We start from the raw sequence: 15,072 nt of genomic DNA on the forward strand, positions 1-15,072 counted from the left end.
CTCAATCTCACCAGAATCCATCCCATCTCTGCATCCCCACGTGGCCTTCTGCAACGGCCTCTCCTGGAAAGCTCTTAGGTCCCTCCAATCCATTCCTCACCCTGCACCAAGGGTTCTTTCCAAAATGGAAGTGTCCAAACACGGCCCTTCTGTGCTTAAAACACTCTGCTAGTTGCCCACTGCTCTGAGAAAGAAGATGAAACTCCACACCCTGGCCACCGCTCTAGTCTCTTTGCCCTCAGCATGCTCGGGCAATACGGGGCTCCTTGGTGTCCCTGGGACAAATACCTGGTGCTTGCCCTCATCACCCAACCCCAATTCTTCTCCCTGGTAACTTGCAGGCAGCTTACAGATCCCAGCCCCATGTGCCCTCCTCAGGGACTTGCCATTTGGAATTAGATGTTAGGTCTGTCTGCCTGACCACTGGAGCTCTGTGAAGTGTCCCATTACATCCCCGTGCCCAGCACAGGCCCTGGCACACAGGAGAAGCAGAGTGAACACATGCTGGATGATCTACTGAATCTAGTCAGTCGCCCCAGCCTGGCTTGCAGCCCTCACATCAATCCAGTGAGGGTGATGTGACATCCCCATTTTACAGGTAGGTAAACAGAGGCCCCGAGAGCTGCAGCAACTTGCCCATAGTCACAAAGCTGGTGAGTGCTGCTGTAGATTCAGACACAAAAAGACCCGAGTCTTTAACGACCATGCTTGGTGCTCACACCGTGTAGCCTGTGGAGATTATTAATAACCTGGGCACCAGAAAATCGGGAGTGGAGTTTATTACCAACAAATTGCAATTCACTAAGCCAATGTTCTAACTTTATAAGGAGGCTCTGGTTCCTCACAGAGCCTTTCAGTTTTCTAAAGTGCTTTCTCATCCTTCATAGCACTAGATGCTTGAGAATCACTTTGGGAAGTAGGCAGGACAGGGGTATGATTCCATTGTACAGGTCAGCAAACCGAGGCCCAGAGATGGGGAAGAGATTAGTTCCTGGTCACCCAGGAGAAACAAAAGAGCAAACAAAACACCTTGGCCCCTACTGCCAGGGCTTGAGTACTTCCATCAGAAGCATGCCTGGAGCGCTGCGGCTGCACAAGCCTGCCAGTCCTCACCACAGGAGCCCAGTAAGCCCTTGGCCATTTGCTCCCCCAGCCCCTGGGTCATGATGCTCTAACACCGTGGTGGCCTTTTCTCACCCACTTTCCCACTGCCCACCCTCCCTGCTCCCTCCCTCCACAGTCATTCTTAAGCCCCACCTAAGTGGGGAAGGTGAATCTCTTTCTTAAAGTCTTCCCGAGCCTCCCAGGACACAGTCCAGGACCGGGATGGGCATTGCTTGCTGATGTTATGAGCCCTGGACAGCCACTCCTTCACATGATGTCCTGAGGTCCAGGGGGTACAGTGGAGCCACCAGGCTTCTCAGCCAACCTGGGGGAAACCAGGGGCTGGCGACTTCAGGATTCATGGGGGCTGAAGGCTGTTATTTCACCCTCTGCCCCTCCTTGAGCTCCTGATATCTCCCTTTCCTGGGGAAGAAATGAAAACCCATCCCAAGGTCACCCACTCCTTCCTGCCCAGGTTGCTGAATTTACCCCCACAGTTAAAATCCACAGGGATGTGGGGGTGAGGAAGCAGGGGAGGATTTCAGGAGTGAACCCAGAAGAACCTACGGAAGCCTGGCTTGGGAAGTGGAGACCCAAGTTCCAGCCTGAGTGATGCTGGACAAAAGCTTTTCCCTCTCGTAGCTTTGGAGCCTTGAGGCTTAATGAGATTCTCTCTGAGGTTATCAGAAGTGACCTTCTAGCATAAAATCTCCTGGGTTCTTGATTCCACTTGCCCACACAGGCAGAAATACTGTGCTGATGGGAGGCTGCGGGGAGCAGGTGTTCAGGGCACATGGGCTTCGTGAATAATCAGAGGCCTCCAGGTTCTCTCTTGAAAGCTGTGTGGCCTTAGGCAAGTCACTTAACCTCTCTGAACTCCAGATTCCTCATCTGTAAAATGGGGCTTTACAGGATCCTTGGTCAATGAGGCTATGTACCTAAAGCCCTGGCCAGTGCCCAATTGGCACAGAGCTCATGAATAAATGACTTTGGCTATATTCATAAAATGCCCATATGGCCTGTTCCCTGCAGGACTGAGTTTAATTTTCCTGGCTCTCCTAATATCAGCCACAGCTCAAGCTTTGAGTCCTTTACACAAAAGGGGACGGCCAGCCCTCCCAACCAGGTGGAGAGAAATGCTGGCATATCCCAGTGATTCTTCTCCCTGTGGCCCCCAAACCAGGTCTGGGGGTCACTGACCCAGCTAGAAACTGTGTTTCCACCTTGAATCGTTAAGGATGAGAGGAAACAGGCCTTCCTCAGCCAGCTGAAACATGGGTTATGAGGAGGGTGTGGTCATATTGAGGAAAACACACTCATGCTCACACACTCGCACACACACACACCCACACTCTCAAATTTATGTTCCATGGAAAGAATCAAACAAAAAAAACGTGCATGTGATGGGAACACATTGCTAACAGCAAAACTTTATTGCGTGCCTATTATGTAAAGGCCCTTCCATGGATTAGAAGCTCATTATTTAATCCTCACACCAATCCAAGGAGGTAGGAATTATTATGCCCATTTCACAGGAGAGTAAGATGAGTTTGAATCAGGCTGTCTGAAACCAGACACTACAATCTTAATCACTTTGCGACTGAATCTTACAGTAGGTGGAAAGGTTGGAAACAACCTCGATGTCCAATAACAGAGGATCATTAAAATAAATGATGATATTTCCACTCAAAGGACTATTATGCAGTGATTAACAGTCATACTGTAGAAGACAATAAAGTGATGTAAAAAATTGTGATATGTTAAGTGAACAAGCCAGTTATAAAATAATGTGTATCCAGTGTGAGTCTGTTAAAGAAAAACACAGTAAAATGTGGAGAAAGAGAAGGGAAAGAGGAAGGGAAAAAGAGAGAGAGTTCCTCCAAAATGTTTACAATAATTATTATTAGGTAGAAAACTAAGGCAAGTTTACTCTTTTTCCTTATGTGTGTTTTCTAAAAATAACAGTTGTTTTAAAAATAAGAGGGCTTCCCTGGTGGCGCAGTGGTTGAGAATCTGCCTGCTAATGCAGGGGACACGGGTTCGAGCCCTGGTCTGGGAAGATCCCACATGCCGCGGAGCAACTGGGCCCGTGAGCCACAACTACTGAGCCTGCGCGTCTGGAGCCTGTGCTCCGCAACAAGAGAGGCCGCGACAGTGAGAGGCCCGCGCACCGCGATGAAGAGTGGCCCCCGCTTGCCACAACTAGAGAAAGCCCTCGCACAGAAACGAAGACCCAACACAGCCAAAAATAAATAAATAAATAAAAATAAAAATAAAAAATAAGAGGAAAATGAACATTTACTATTCTTAAAAGAACAAAGCAAAACAAACAAAAGCCACTGCTGCACGTCTGTGCAGGGCTTCATTCTGATGAGACCTTGGGCCTGGCCCTCCTCGGTTTCCCGCCTATGAAAGTTGGGAAGAGTGGTTGGGCTCTTTGAGGGCCTTGGCAGCTCTGACATTCTGTGACATTCTGTATCCCCATCCCACAACTTCTCTCTTCCTCTTTTTAGACTCTGACACCATGTGCTTTTTCACACGGCACATATAGCCATTATACAACATGTAGGATTATGTGAAGATCACAAAAAAGGAAAGGAAGCAATCCCTGCCTTAGCCACTCTTAACATCTTGGGACATGGCATGTGTTATCTGATTGGAGCCTCATAATCGGGCATTTAACAGATGAGAAAAGGCTCAGAGAGGTTACACAACTTGCCCAAAGTCACACAGCACATTAGGGGCAGAGTTGGATCTGCACCCACAAGTAAAGCATTACCCTCCGAATGAATCCCTGATTGAGGGGTGGGGGGTTGAGTGCAGCCTCCTGAACCCTGAGGTCCCTCCTGGTCCTTGGTCCTTGGCTGTGGTCCCAAGACTGAGAAGACTCACAGCTGGGCATCCAACTCTGGCTTTGCTCACTGGTCCCTCCCCCACAATAGGCTCAGCTTGGAGTGGGGGGTGGGAGGAATGCTGGCAAGGATCCAGGGGGCTGGTACAAGACCACCACTGAGAGCAGGGGGATCTCTCTCTGCAGCCGAGCTGGAGTTTGGCTGACACTTGGCAAGGAAGATCAGAGCCAATATGGGACTGTAGGCTGGAATGCAGGAGGGACTGAGAAAGCAAAAATGTGAGGGTTTGGGGGCAGAGAGGCCTGGGTCCAAATCTGGTGGTTCTGACCTTAGATATGTTTCCTAACATATGTTCTATATCCTCATCTACAGCCTGAGGGTAACACTGTCCTCAGGGACATGCTTGTAAAGTAATGGGATAGTGTTTGCCAGTCTTAGCACACAGGAGGTGCTCAGAAAACCAGGGGTGCTGTTAGTCTCCTCCTGGCTCCCCTGATCAACCGGGGCCTCTTCCCGGCCACCATGCCCCCAACTCATCCTCCAATCCCTTCAGGACATGCTGCTGGATAAATGTTAGAGCATCATTCTGACCAAGCCTTTCCCTGCTTAAAGACCATCAAACTGGGCTCTTGTCACTTTCAGGTTAAAGGCTAGACATTTTGGCCTGGAATTCAACAACCTGTTCCCAAGTCAGAAGGTTGCTGCCCTACACAACTCACACCACAGATTAGGAGCCTCATCTCATAAAAGTTTCCTTCCAAAATCCCACACTTCAGGGGAGCTGTAGTGGGGTGCAGGCCTTTTGGCCTGGCTCCCCTTGGTCTTCCTGTACCACCAGGAACCCTCCAACTTCTGGCTGCCATGCAGAGCAAGGCTCGTCTTCCATCACCCAACACCCTTCACATGCAGCTCTCTTATTAGAAAAAAGAAAAAGAGAAAGAAAGAAAGAAAGAGAGAGAGAGGGAGAGAGGGAGAGAAAGAAAGGAAGGAAGGAAGAAAGGTAGGAAGGGAGAAAGGAAGAAAAAGAAAAAGCTCTGAATGTGGCATTTACTAATTTCTATAATGTAAATACCCTTATTATGGTCAGTTTCAAGCTACCAACACAATATCACTGAACACAGCCCTGGGAAGAGATGCACACAATCAGCTCTCACCAGATGACACACCCCTGCAAATCCCAAAGTAATAACCGACTAATCCCAGTGAAGAGCTGTGTGACCTCAGATGAGTGACTTAACCTCTCTGAATCTCAAGCTTCTCATTTGTAAAATGAAAACAACAATAGCACCCATCTTATGGCAATGATGTGAACACTAGGTGATCAACAACAATGTACTGAGTACCTACTATGTGTAGGGCTCTGTACTAGGCACGGGGAGGGTGACTGGGGACAAGATGGACAAGAGCTCCTGCCCTCCCAGACCTCACTCGATGCAGTAAAACCCCTGGCATAGTGGCTGGAATATAGCATTCCATAACCATTAGCTATTATTATCAACGGTATTATTGTTGTTATGCCTTCCTTTCTGTGGGCCTCAGTTTCCTCATCTCCAAACTTAAAATGTAGCCTAAAAACTTTCTATGATGCCACCTCACTTGAGCCTTAAAGTGGCACTACCATTCCCATTTTACAGAGGGGAAAACTGAGGCACTCAGAACTGAAGCCAGGCTGAGGATTCAATCCAAGTTCTTCTAACTCTCAGTCTCCAGATCTGTCCCACCTCCTGGACTGAGGAAACATAAAAAGGACCTGAAATTCAGCTGGCGACTCAGCTGGATGCTTAAAAAATAGTCTTTCTTCTCCACTTCATGGGGGTAAATTGAAATGTCCTTTGTGTGCACCAGTTTCCAAAACACCCTCTCAGCATGACAGCCACAGTGCCGGGACCATTCCCAGTCTCTCTGGAAACCCTGGCACTTCTGGCGGACTCTGCAGGCTGATGAGAGCTGATGAAACCCCCTTGCAAGAAACAACCCAAATCACATGTTTCAAATGCAAACCACTGGACTTTGGGTCTTTGCCTAAAGTCCTCACATGGGCACCTTCTCCCTCTTTCTGAAGAACTGAGACCGCCCTTGGGAATAAACCCAAATAATCCTCCAAAGACCATGGGGTCCATCCCCTATTGGTAAGTAAGCCAGACGTAGGCCCCATCAAATGGATAGGTAGAAATTCTGTTTCTTGACAAAACAAAACCAATAGCCAAAAAATAAAACCCACCAACTCCAAAGGAGGTGCCTCGAAATTTCGCTTTGCAAGTCCCTATATGTATCTAACCTCAGTCCTTCATGCTTCAGTTTCAGTCATTTCCTTTCCTTCTGTTCTAGAGGGCAGAAACAATGTCTCTTTTCACTGCAGCCAATCTCAGCTTCTCTTCTCAGCTCCAAAACAGCCCAGGTTTGTTATCAGCAATTTTCCTTTCCAACTTTCTTACTGAGAAGCAGAAGCTTTCCAAACGTAGCTAATGATCCACTCCAACCTGTCATTTCTTTCAACAAAAGCCAGGGAAGAGTCTTGTCCAAAGTCGCGCAGCAAGAAGGCTCTGGCTCTGCCTGTGCCAGACCCATCACACGGGGGAGAGGCCAGCTCGGCGGCCGCCCCGCTGCGCGCCCCTGGGCAAGTCTCAGACCCTCTGTGGGCCTTAGTCTCCCCATCTTCGTACCAAGAGAGGCTGGCCTTATTCCTGCAGTTCGTTCCAGTTCCTACCACTGTCGGAGCTGCCCACCCTCATGCTGGCCCTTGCTCTACCTCCGTACCCCTGCCAAAAAGAGGAAAAGAAACTTGCGTTAGGCGTCCGGGGAGGGCGCGCGGCTCCGAGTTGTCAGGCTGCGCAGGTTGTTGCCGGGTGAGCGAATATCACACAAATCCCAGGACAGAGAAGTCCCACCTCCCCGGTAACCACAGCTACCCGGGCCACACCTCCAACCCAAACACAGCCCGAGGCCCAGCCAAGGACAACCTCCGGATTCCCTCGGGACCCCTCCCCTCCCGGTGACCAGCCCCAGCTGGAAAGAGAGAGAGAGAGACAGAGAGACAGAGAGAGAGAGAGAGAGAGAAAGCAAACTCCCCCATTGCGCGGAGGTGGAAACTGAGGCCAGAGGGTAGAGACTGCGCAACCCGTAGGCCGGCGGCGTTTGGACTCGGATCCTGATAGCCCGTCCAGGGCTCCCTCCTATTCCCGGGGCGGCGATCCGTCTCCTTCCCGTGCTCAGGGGTTTCCACGTGGGAGAGGCCGAAAGCTGCGCAGTCCCTGTGGATCGGAGCCCACCCATGCTGTCCACTCTCCCTCCCCATTCCGCCGACGGAGAAACTGAGACCCTGCGAGAGGCCAGGACCCGCCCCAGACCCACCGCGAACCCCTCCCCGCGTCTCACCTGCTGGCCGCCACGGCGCGCGGGTGGTTTCCCGGAGTTGAGCGGCAAACAAAGGCCTCCAATCCGGGCGCGGGGCGGGGCGGCGATATTTTGCATAATCCCGGAGGCCGGCCTGTGACGGCCAGGGCGAGGCCCTGGGAGGCGGGGCCTCTGGAAGCTCCACCAATCGCAGAAAGGCGACAGCCCACGTCCCGCCCCGAGGGGTTCGGACGTAGATCCAGGCTCCAGGACTGAAAATCTCAAATCTGGGAGATTGCGTGTCCTTCTGGAACGCGCCCAGTGGCAGACGGGAGGCCTGGAGTTAAGACATTTGTGCAGGGTCGCACAGAGCCACAGTGAGTGAGAAACCATAAACTTTGATAGCCAAAACTACTGCTTCATAGCAGTAGTAATAAACTTTTCTGGAGCACTTACATGTCAGGCACTGTTGTAAACTCTTACTATGCTCGATCGTCTCGTAAAAGGTAAGTGGGTATTATCACTACCCGCCAAGTGTATTCTACTCAAAACCATCATTAGACAAGTGGGCAAACGCAGGCCTGGAGAGAGATGAGAACTTGCCCTAGGTCCTGCAGTGAGAACAGCACAGAAATAATCCATTGTTCAGTGAAAGCGCACCGTGAAGGGTGGCAGTGTAAGGCGTCAAACTGGCCTAGGCTCTCGCCCTAGTTCTGCCAGCGGCTGCCACTGAACTTCAGGTAAATGGGATTCTTAACTCTCACCTCACAGGATTGCTGAGGGGAGTAAATAAATATGCATAGCACCAGGCCTATAAGAAATAAATCAATAACACTAATTTAAAGGGCTCCTGGACCAATCTTATTTCACAGAGGGGAGGGGGTGGAATAGGCCCAAAGACAGGAAGTGACTTGCCCAAGGTCTGGCATCCAGCTGTGTTGCAGCCCAGTTCTCTTTCCTCGTGGCAGAAAGCTCTTCCCAGTTCCCCAGGTTACCACTGGGTCCCTACACACCCACACCCTCTCCAGCGTTTATTGTTTGTAGATTTTTAAAAATATTTATTTATTTGTTTTTATTTTTGGCTGTGTTGGGTCTTCGTTGCTGTGTGCAGGCTTTCTCTAGTTGCGGTGAGCGGGGGCTACTCTTCCTTGCGGTGCACAGGCTTCTCATTGTCGTGGCTTCTCTGCTTGTTGCAGAGCACGGGCTCTAGGTGCGCGGGCTTCAGTAGTTGTGGCACGTGGGCTCAGTAGCTCCGTGGCATGTGGGATCTTCCCGGGCCAGGGCTTGAACCCGTGTCCCTTGCATTGGTAGGCAGGTTCTTAACCACTGTGCCAGCAGGGAAGCCCTGTCTGTAGATTTTTGATGATGGCCATTCTGACCAGTGTGTGGTGATACCTCATTGTAGTTTTGGTTTGCATTTCTCTAATAATTAGTGATGCTGGGCATCTTTTCATGTGCCTCTTGGCCATCTGTATGTCCTCTTTGGTGAAATGTCTATTTAGGTTTTCCCCCCATTTTTTTTAATGGGTTGTTTGTTTTTTTGATATTGAGCTCCATGAGCTGTTTGTGTATTTTGGAGATTAATCCTTTGTCTGTTGCTTCATTTGCAAAAAGGAATGAAATTGGGTCATTTGTAGAGATGTGGATGGACCTAGAGTCTGTCATACAGAGTGAAGTAAACCAGAAAGAGAAAAACAAATATCGTATATTAACACATATATGTGGAATCTAGAAAAATGGTACCGATGAACCTATTTGTAGGGCAGGAATAGAGACACAGACGTAGAGAACGGACATGTGGACACGTGGGGGGGAAGGGGAGGGTGGGACGAATTGGGAGATTAGGTTTGACATAAATACACTACCGTGTGTAAAATAGATAGCTAGTGGGAACTTGCTGTATAGCACAGGGAGCTCAGCTTCATGCTCTGTGATGACCTAGACTGGGGGGAAGTGGGGGAAAGAGGTCCAAGAGGGAGGGGATATATGTATACATATAGCTGATTCACTTCATTGTACAGCAGAAACTAACACAACATTGTAAAGCAATTTTACTCCAATTAAAAAAAATCATAGAAATGAACTTATTTACAAAACAGAAATAGATTCATAGACATTGAAAACAAACTTATGGTTACCAAAGAGGAAAGGGGGGGAGGGATAAATTAGGAGTTTGGGAGTAACAGATACACACCACTATCTATAAAATGAACAACAAGGACCTACTGTATAGCACAGGGAACTATATTCAATCTTGTAATAAAAAAGAATCTGAAAAAGAATATATATATATATATATGTTTACATAACTGAAGCACTTTGCTGTACACCTGAAACTAACACAACATTGTAAATCAACTATACTTCAATTAAAAAATAAAAATAAAAAGAGATAAATAAATACGGTGATGAAAAAAAAAGATGAGAAATCTGAGGCTCAGAGAAGTTAAGTGACTTGCCCGAGATCACACAGCCAGGAAGTGGTGGATGTAGAATTTGAGTCCAGATGTCAGACTCTGAGGTGTGGACTCTTTGAGGTGTGCCTTGTTCTCTGTCCTTGCGATCCTCACAGTGGTCTACTCCATCCCTCATCCTGCTTTCTTCCAAGCAGAGAGGGTGCCAAGTGATTTGAAGGCCAACTCGGCACTTGCTTGGGCAGGCCCTGTTGCAAACCAAAAACTTGCCCTCTTCCGCCTTCTTCATCTAGCAGCAGACCCTGAAACTGTCTAGTCATACCTTCCGCCTGCCCCCAGTTCCGGCATTATGAGTAAAGATGTTGTGGCCAGGTGGACCTCTGGCCCCTCCCTCTCCCAATATCCAAGCTGCCTTAGCCCATTGTTTTAGGTCCCTTCAAAGGCAACAGGACAGGACACATGCTTATCTTGGGGCTTCACGTTGTGAACCTCAGGTAGCCGTGGGTCCAAATTTGTCCACTACCACTCATAAGGTATGCAACTTGGGACAAGTAACTTGGCCTTTCTAAACCCACTTGCAAAGGAATTTTTTTAAGCTTAAAGTTCTACTGGGAGGGGAACCCTCATACCCAATGGCCTACAGCCCCGGAGTCAGACCCAGGAATTTCAGAACCAACAGTTCCAGAAACTCATTCTTGTCCTTTTTTCAGAGGACAAACTTGGAACGGTGGGCAGCAGCTGCCGGGAGCTCCCTGACCCCTGGGGTTGGATGGAGTGGGGAGGTGGCTGGTACCAGACACGGAAGTCACGACCTGTCCCGGCGTTCATAGGGCAGGCCAGTAACTGGCCTGAAATTCACACAGCAAGTCAGTAATAGATGAAAACCTCTTGATTCAGAACAGATGCACAAGGACTTGGGCCTGGAAAAGATGTGGTGTTTATAAGGTCAGACGGCTCCTTTGTTCACCAGCATCCCAACTGCAATCGTCTCCCTGGGGCTGACTCGGAGCCTGGAGTCTGAGCCCACACACAGCATCCCAGCCTCCATCAGAAGCAAGTAGCAGTATCCCCATTGTATTTATTTCCTGTGGCTACTGTAACGAATTACCACCAGTTCATGGTTTGAAACAATACTAGTTTGTTCTTACAAAGAGAGGTCCGAAGCCCAAAATCAGTTTCACCCCGCTAAAGTCAAGGTGTTGGCAGGGCAGGTTCCGTCTGCAGGCTCTCAGGGAGAATCCACTTCCTTGCCTTTTTCAGCTTCTAAGTGGCCACCTGTATTCCTGGGCTCATGGTCCCTTCCTCCATCTTTGAACTGCATCCCTCCAACCTCTGCTTCCATCATCACAACACCTTTTCCTCTGCTGTGCCAAATCTCCCTCTGCCTTCCTCTTATAAGGACCCTTGTGATTACATCGGGCCCACCCAGATAATCCAGGATAACCTCCCCATCTAAATGCCTTAATCACATCTCCCTTTGCCATATAGGTAACACTCACACGCAAGAGGAATCTGGATATCTTTGGGAGCCATTACTCAGCCAACCACACCCATTTTCTACATTGGGAACTAGGGTTCAGAAAGGTGAGATCACCTGCCCGTGACCGCACAGGAGTTGGAGTCTGATGCCAGGAGATCTGGGGCCTGACAAAGCCCTCTTGCAGCCAGATGAGGGTTATTCCCTGCAGGGGTACTAGGGCTGGAGAGGAGCATACAGAGTCCCATTGGAGGGGCTGGGGCTTTGGGGGATACTGGCTGCTTTAGAGGTCAAGTGGAATCCAGGGCTCTGGCCTCAGGTGGTCTCCTTAAGCTGGGGAGGGGACAGGAGCAGCTAAGAGCCAGATCTGGTACAAGTCTGGGGAATCAACTGCCCCCAACCCACTTCTGGCAGACCCCTGGACACAGGGCTGGACAAAGCAGGACTTCTCAAAGTGTTCTTGCACCAGAGACAGACTGGGGATGAAGGAAATGGGCACTAGGGCTGGCAGCGGGGCTGTGTAGCAGACCATTTTTTGGCCCCCTCCCCTCCCCGCTCCCTCCATGGGTTTTTGCTTCTAACACCCACTGCCCTTGGCTCCTGGACCAGCTTGGTGTGCACAGATAGAGGGTGGGAAGTGATTGGGAATTTACTGCCTCTCCCCTCTACCCCAGACCTTGTCCAAAGACTGACAACTTGAAAGCCCTGTCCCCTTTCCCTGAGTGGGGACAACTCTAGGCCAAGCTTACACTCCAGTGTCCCCCGTGGGGTCAGGCTGCCACTGTCCTCCCAGGACTTTGCCTGTAATCACATCCTGCTTGGCTTCCTCACCTTCCCTTCTGATTTCCCCATTGCTATACTGGACTCTCCGCCACACTTCCTTAATGAATCACCTGAACACACATCCTCATCTCAGAGTCGGTTTCTGGGACCCGCCCTGAGATAGGCCACCTCTCTGTGCTTTAAAACATTCATGCACATTGTGCATTCTGCCTCATAACATAAATGTGCACTTAAAATATCACTATGTAAGTTTCAGGGGTACAGCATTATAGTTTAACAACTATATATGCCTGTGCATTTTGATCTAAAAATATCTGTAAATCACCTTCAAGGAAGGTGTTCCAAAGATGTGGCTGTGGCTCCAGTGCTCCTGCGTACCTGCTGTGTGACCCAGATTGAGCCAAGGGGGGGCAGGGAAAATGTGATATTCTGGGTGCCTCCATCTGTCCTACCATCCCCTCTCCACGTCAAGCAATCAAAACGCCAGCCACACAGGCAGGCCACATAGCACGCTGGGTCCTAATCTTGTTCAGATCTCTTTATTGAAAAATTAAAGTCATAAGCTCTGTATATAAATACACTGACGACGCTGGTCACCTGCAAGGCCTCTGGGATAGGCTAGGGGTGTGGTGGGAAGCTGGGGTCCTGGGGTCCCCAGGGGTGTGGGATGGAAATAAATAATAAATACCATGGAGGATGAGGAGCTAGGAGGAACGGGGGTGTGAATGGGGGGGGTGCTCGATGCTTATTTGTGGCACTGAAGGTCCTGCAAGATGCCGCCCTGGCTGGGGGCTGTGTCTACGGATTCTCATGTCACTTCACTCCAGACAAAAGCTCGGGCATCTGGGGATGGGCCAGGTCCTAGCTGGCCGGAGTGCAGCAGGGCCTCCACCCAACCCAGAGTTCCAGGCCCTGGGAGGCCTCAGGTGAAGACATAAGCACTCTGCCCTTCCCCTTAGTTACTTCCCTTCCTGAGGTTTCATGCTTATACTGAGTGCTTACTGTGTACTGGGCATTGCACCAGACCCCGACCTGACCTTCTGTTTGCCTTGCCCAGCTCTTTCTTCCCGGTTCTGGTCCAGTGGGCCAGGAAGGAGTGGAGGGATGTCTTCCTGCTACCCTGGCCATGCAGCCCTGGCCCCTGAAGGAGCTCAATAGTGCCAGGAGGGAGGAAGGACCAGGGCCAGGGGCTGGGCAGCGGTGGGAGGCCCCCGGGCGTTGGCCCCTAGAGCATCACATTGAACTCGGTGACCAGAAAGTCGATGTAGTCACGCTCCTTGCTCTTGAAGGCCTCCGCGATGATGCGCGCGGCCTCCCGGTGCTCCTTGCCCCGCAGCGTCACCCCGTTCACTTCCAGGATCACGTGGCCCACCTTGAGCTGCCCACAGTTGTGGGCTGAGCCGCCTCGCTGCAGGAGTGAGACACAGGGCACGAGCACATGGGGTGCCTGAGGGCTAGGCCAGCCTGGCCCTGACCACCCACCAGGGTAGGCCTGCCACTGCCAGCCACGCAGCCACAATCTGGTGTCCACTGCCCTGATTAGGAAAACTGAGGCTCAGCGAGAGCAAAGGTGGTATGAGCCTGGGTCTGCCCTTGGGTGCTGGGTCATCCCTGGGCATGGCAAACCCCTGGGGATGCTGAGAGGGGGACCTTCAGGGGTAGGGAGACGCGGTCAGGCAGGTCCCTGGGGACGTACCTGAATCGTGACGATCCTAGGCAGGGGCTGGCGGGTGTTGGCGCCGCCCTCGATGGCGATGCCCAGGGTGGCTGCACTTCTCTTCACGCGGACCAGGGTGGAGGTGGGCTCCAGGAGCCCGGGCTGCAGGTGTGAGAAAGGAAACCAGTGACAGGCCTCCTGGGGGGACAGGCCTGGCCTGGGGGCTGGACCAGCCACGACAGGCCTCTGGGTCAGCAGGGCGCAGACTCCAGCCCCGGGTCGGGAGCCTGCAGTGTGCCAGCACTAAGCGCAGCACTTGGTGTTCTCGGCTCTCTAATTCTGAGGCTCGGGAGGTTAAGGGGCTGGCCCAAGGCTGCCCGGGGGGGTGACACCAGGACTTGAACGCAGCCTGACTGCCTCGCCACCGCATCATGTCAGAACTGAGCTTAAAGATCCTTGAGGCCCACCTTGAGCACCTGGCTTGTCTGTGTCAGTGGCCAAGGGAGGGCCTTCAGCCTGAAGACAGCGGTCTTTCCAGACACCCACACCCCTCCAGTGACGGGGGGCTCACTACCTCCCCTGTGGTTACTTGTCGAGTTGACCCCTGCTCAGGACCTCCTGTTCTTCACCTGGGGCCGGCCTCCCCCTCCCCCTTGGCACCCCCCGCTCCTCGCTCACCGGTTTGGCGGCCCCCTCGGTCGTCCTCTCGTTCCGAGGCGTCTCCTTGCTACTCCTGCCCTTGGCGGACACCACCTGTCTGCCTCGGCCTGGGGCGCTGGCTTCTGCCTCGCCGGCGTCCACGCCACTGTCCTCGCTCAGGGTCTGCCCGCTGTCCGAGAGCTGGGAGAGTGTGGAGGCTGCTGGGAGTGGGGACAGGAGGAGAGGCATGGTTTACAGCTGGGGCTGGTGAGGGCTTCCTGGAGGAGCTGAGCGGCAGGCTGGAAGGCTGGGGATTCTCTGGGCAGAGACTCCCTGCCACCCTCCCACCTCCTGAGACCTGCCCTTCCAACCGGGGCCTGGCCCCAAGGCCACCACTTCCAGGACGTCTGCTTTGACTGCCCCTGGCGTAATGATTAAAACAGAGCTTAGGAGGCAAACCCAGCCCACAGATATGGGCTTTGTTTTGCTTTATTTATTTATTTTTTTAAAACTCTCACAGTGTTGTCAATTTTTAACGAAGGACCAACACATTCGAATTAGGAGATTTCACACAAAAATCAAATTCCAAGCTTCTCGGGGAAAAAAAAGGAAGGTCTGCCATGCTTGGTCTGTGCCCCTGCTGACCCCACCTGGCCTGAGCTGAGTGACGGGCACACGCCCTCTGGTTTAACAGTCTAACCCAAACCCCTTCACTATGTGTGTAACGGCTTGGCCCCTGAGTTTGAGACACTCTGGAGTCTGGCAGGTGGGGTTTGAATCCTCTCCGACCAGCTGCGCAATCCTGGGCGAGTT

General features: G+C 51.4%; 2 protein-coding genes across 5 annotated transcripts in view; both read right to left on the reverse strand.

Moving 5' to 3' along the window:
- The window catches only part of AKNA (AT-hook transcription factor), a 52,915-nt gene extending 45,560 nt beyond the window's left edge, over positions 1–7,355 (reverse strand). The window contains 1 exon segment of the mRNA XM_036856104.1: positions 7,332–7,355. The gene's annotated coding sequence lies outside the window, so the exon portion shown is untranslated.
- Positions 7,356–12,175: 4,820 nt separating this feature from the next.
- Positions 12,176–15,072, reverse strand: part of WHRN (whirlin) — an 89,289-nt gene continuing 86,392 nt past the window's right edge. For 2 of the 4 annotated variants that reach the window (XM_036856810.1, XM_036856808.1), the window contains 3 exons: positions 14,299–14,477; positions 13,660–13,782; positions 12,176–13,371 (listed from right to left, as the gene is read on the reverse strand). In XM_036856810.1, coding sequence (XP_036712705.1) covers positions 13,189–13,371; positions 13,660–13,782; positions 14,299–14,477 — 485 coding nt within the window. In that variant the 3' untranslated portion in view covers positions 12,176–13,188. Of the gene's footprint in view, positions 13,372–13,659; positions 13,783–14,298; positions 14,481–15,072 lie in introns of all 4 variants that reach the window. The other 2 variants (XM_036856809.1, XM_036856807.1) reach the window with 1 other exon arrangement.

This window comes from Balaenoptera musculus, chromosome 6 (genome assembly GCF_009873245.2).
Source record: "Balaenoptera musculus isolate JJ_BM4_2016_0621 chromosome 6, mBalMus1.pri.v3, whole genome shotgun sequence".
NCBI classification, from domain to species: domain Eukaryota; kingdom Metazoa; phylum Chordata; class Mammalia; order Artiodactyla; family Balaenopteridae; genus Balaenoptera; species Balaenoptera musculus.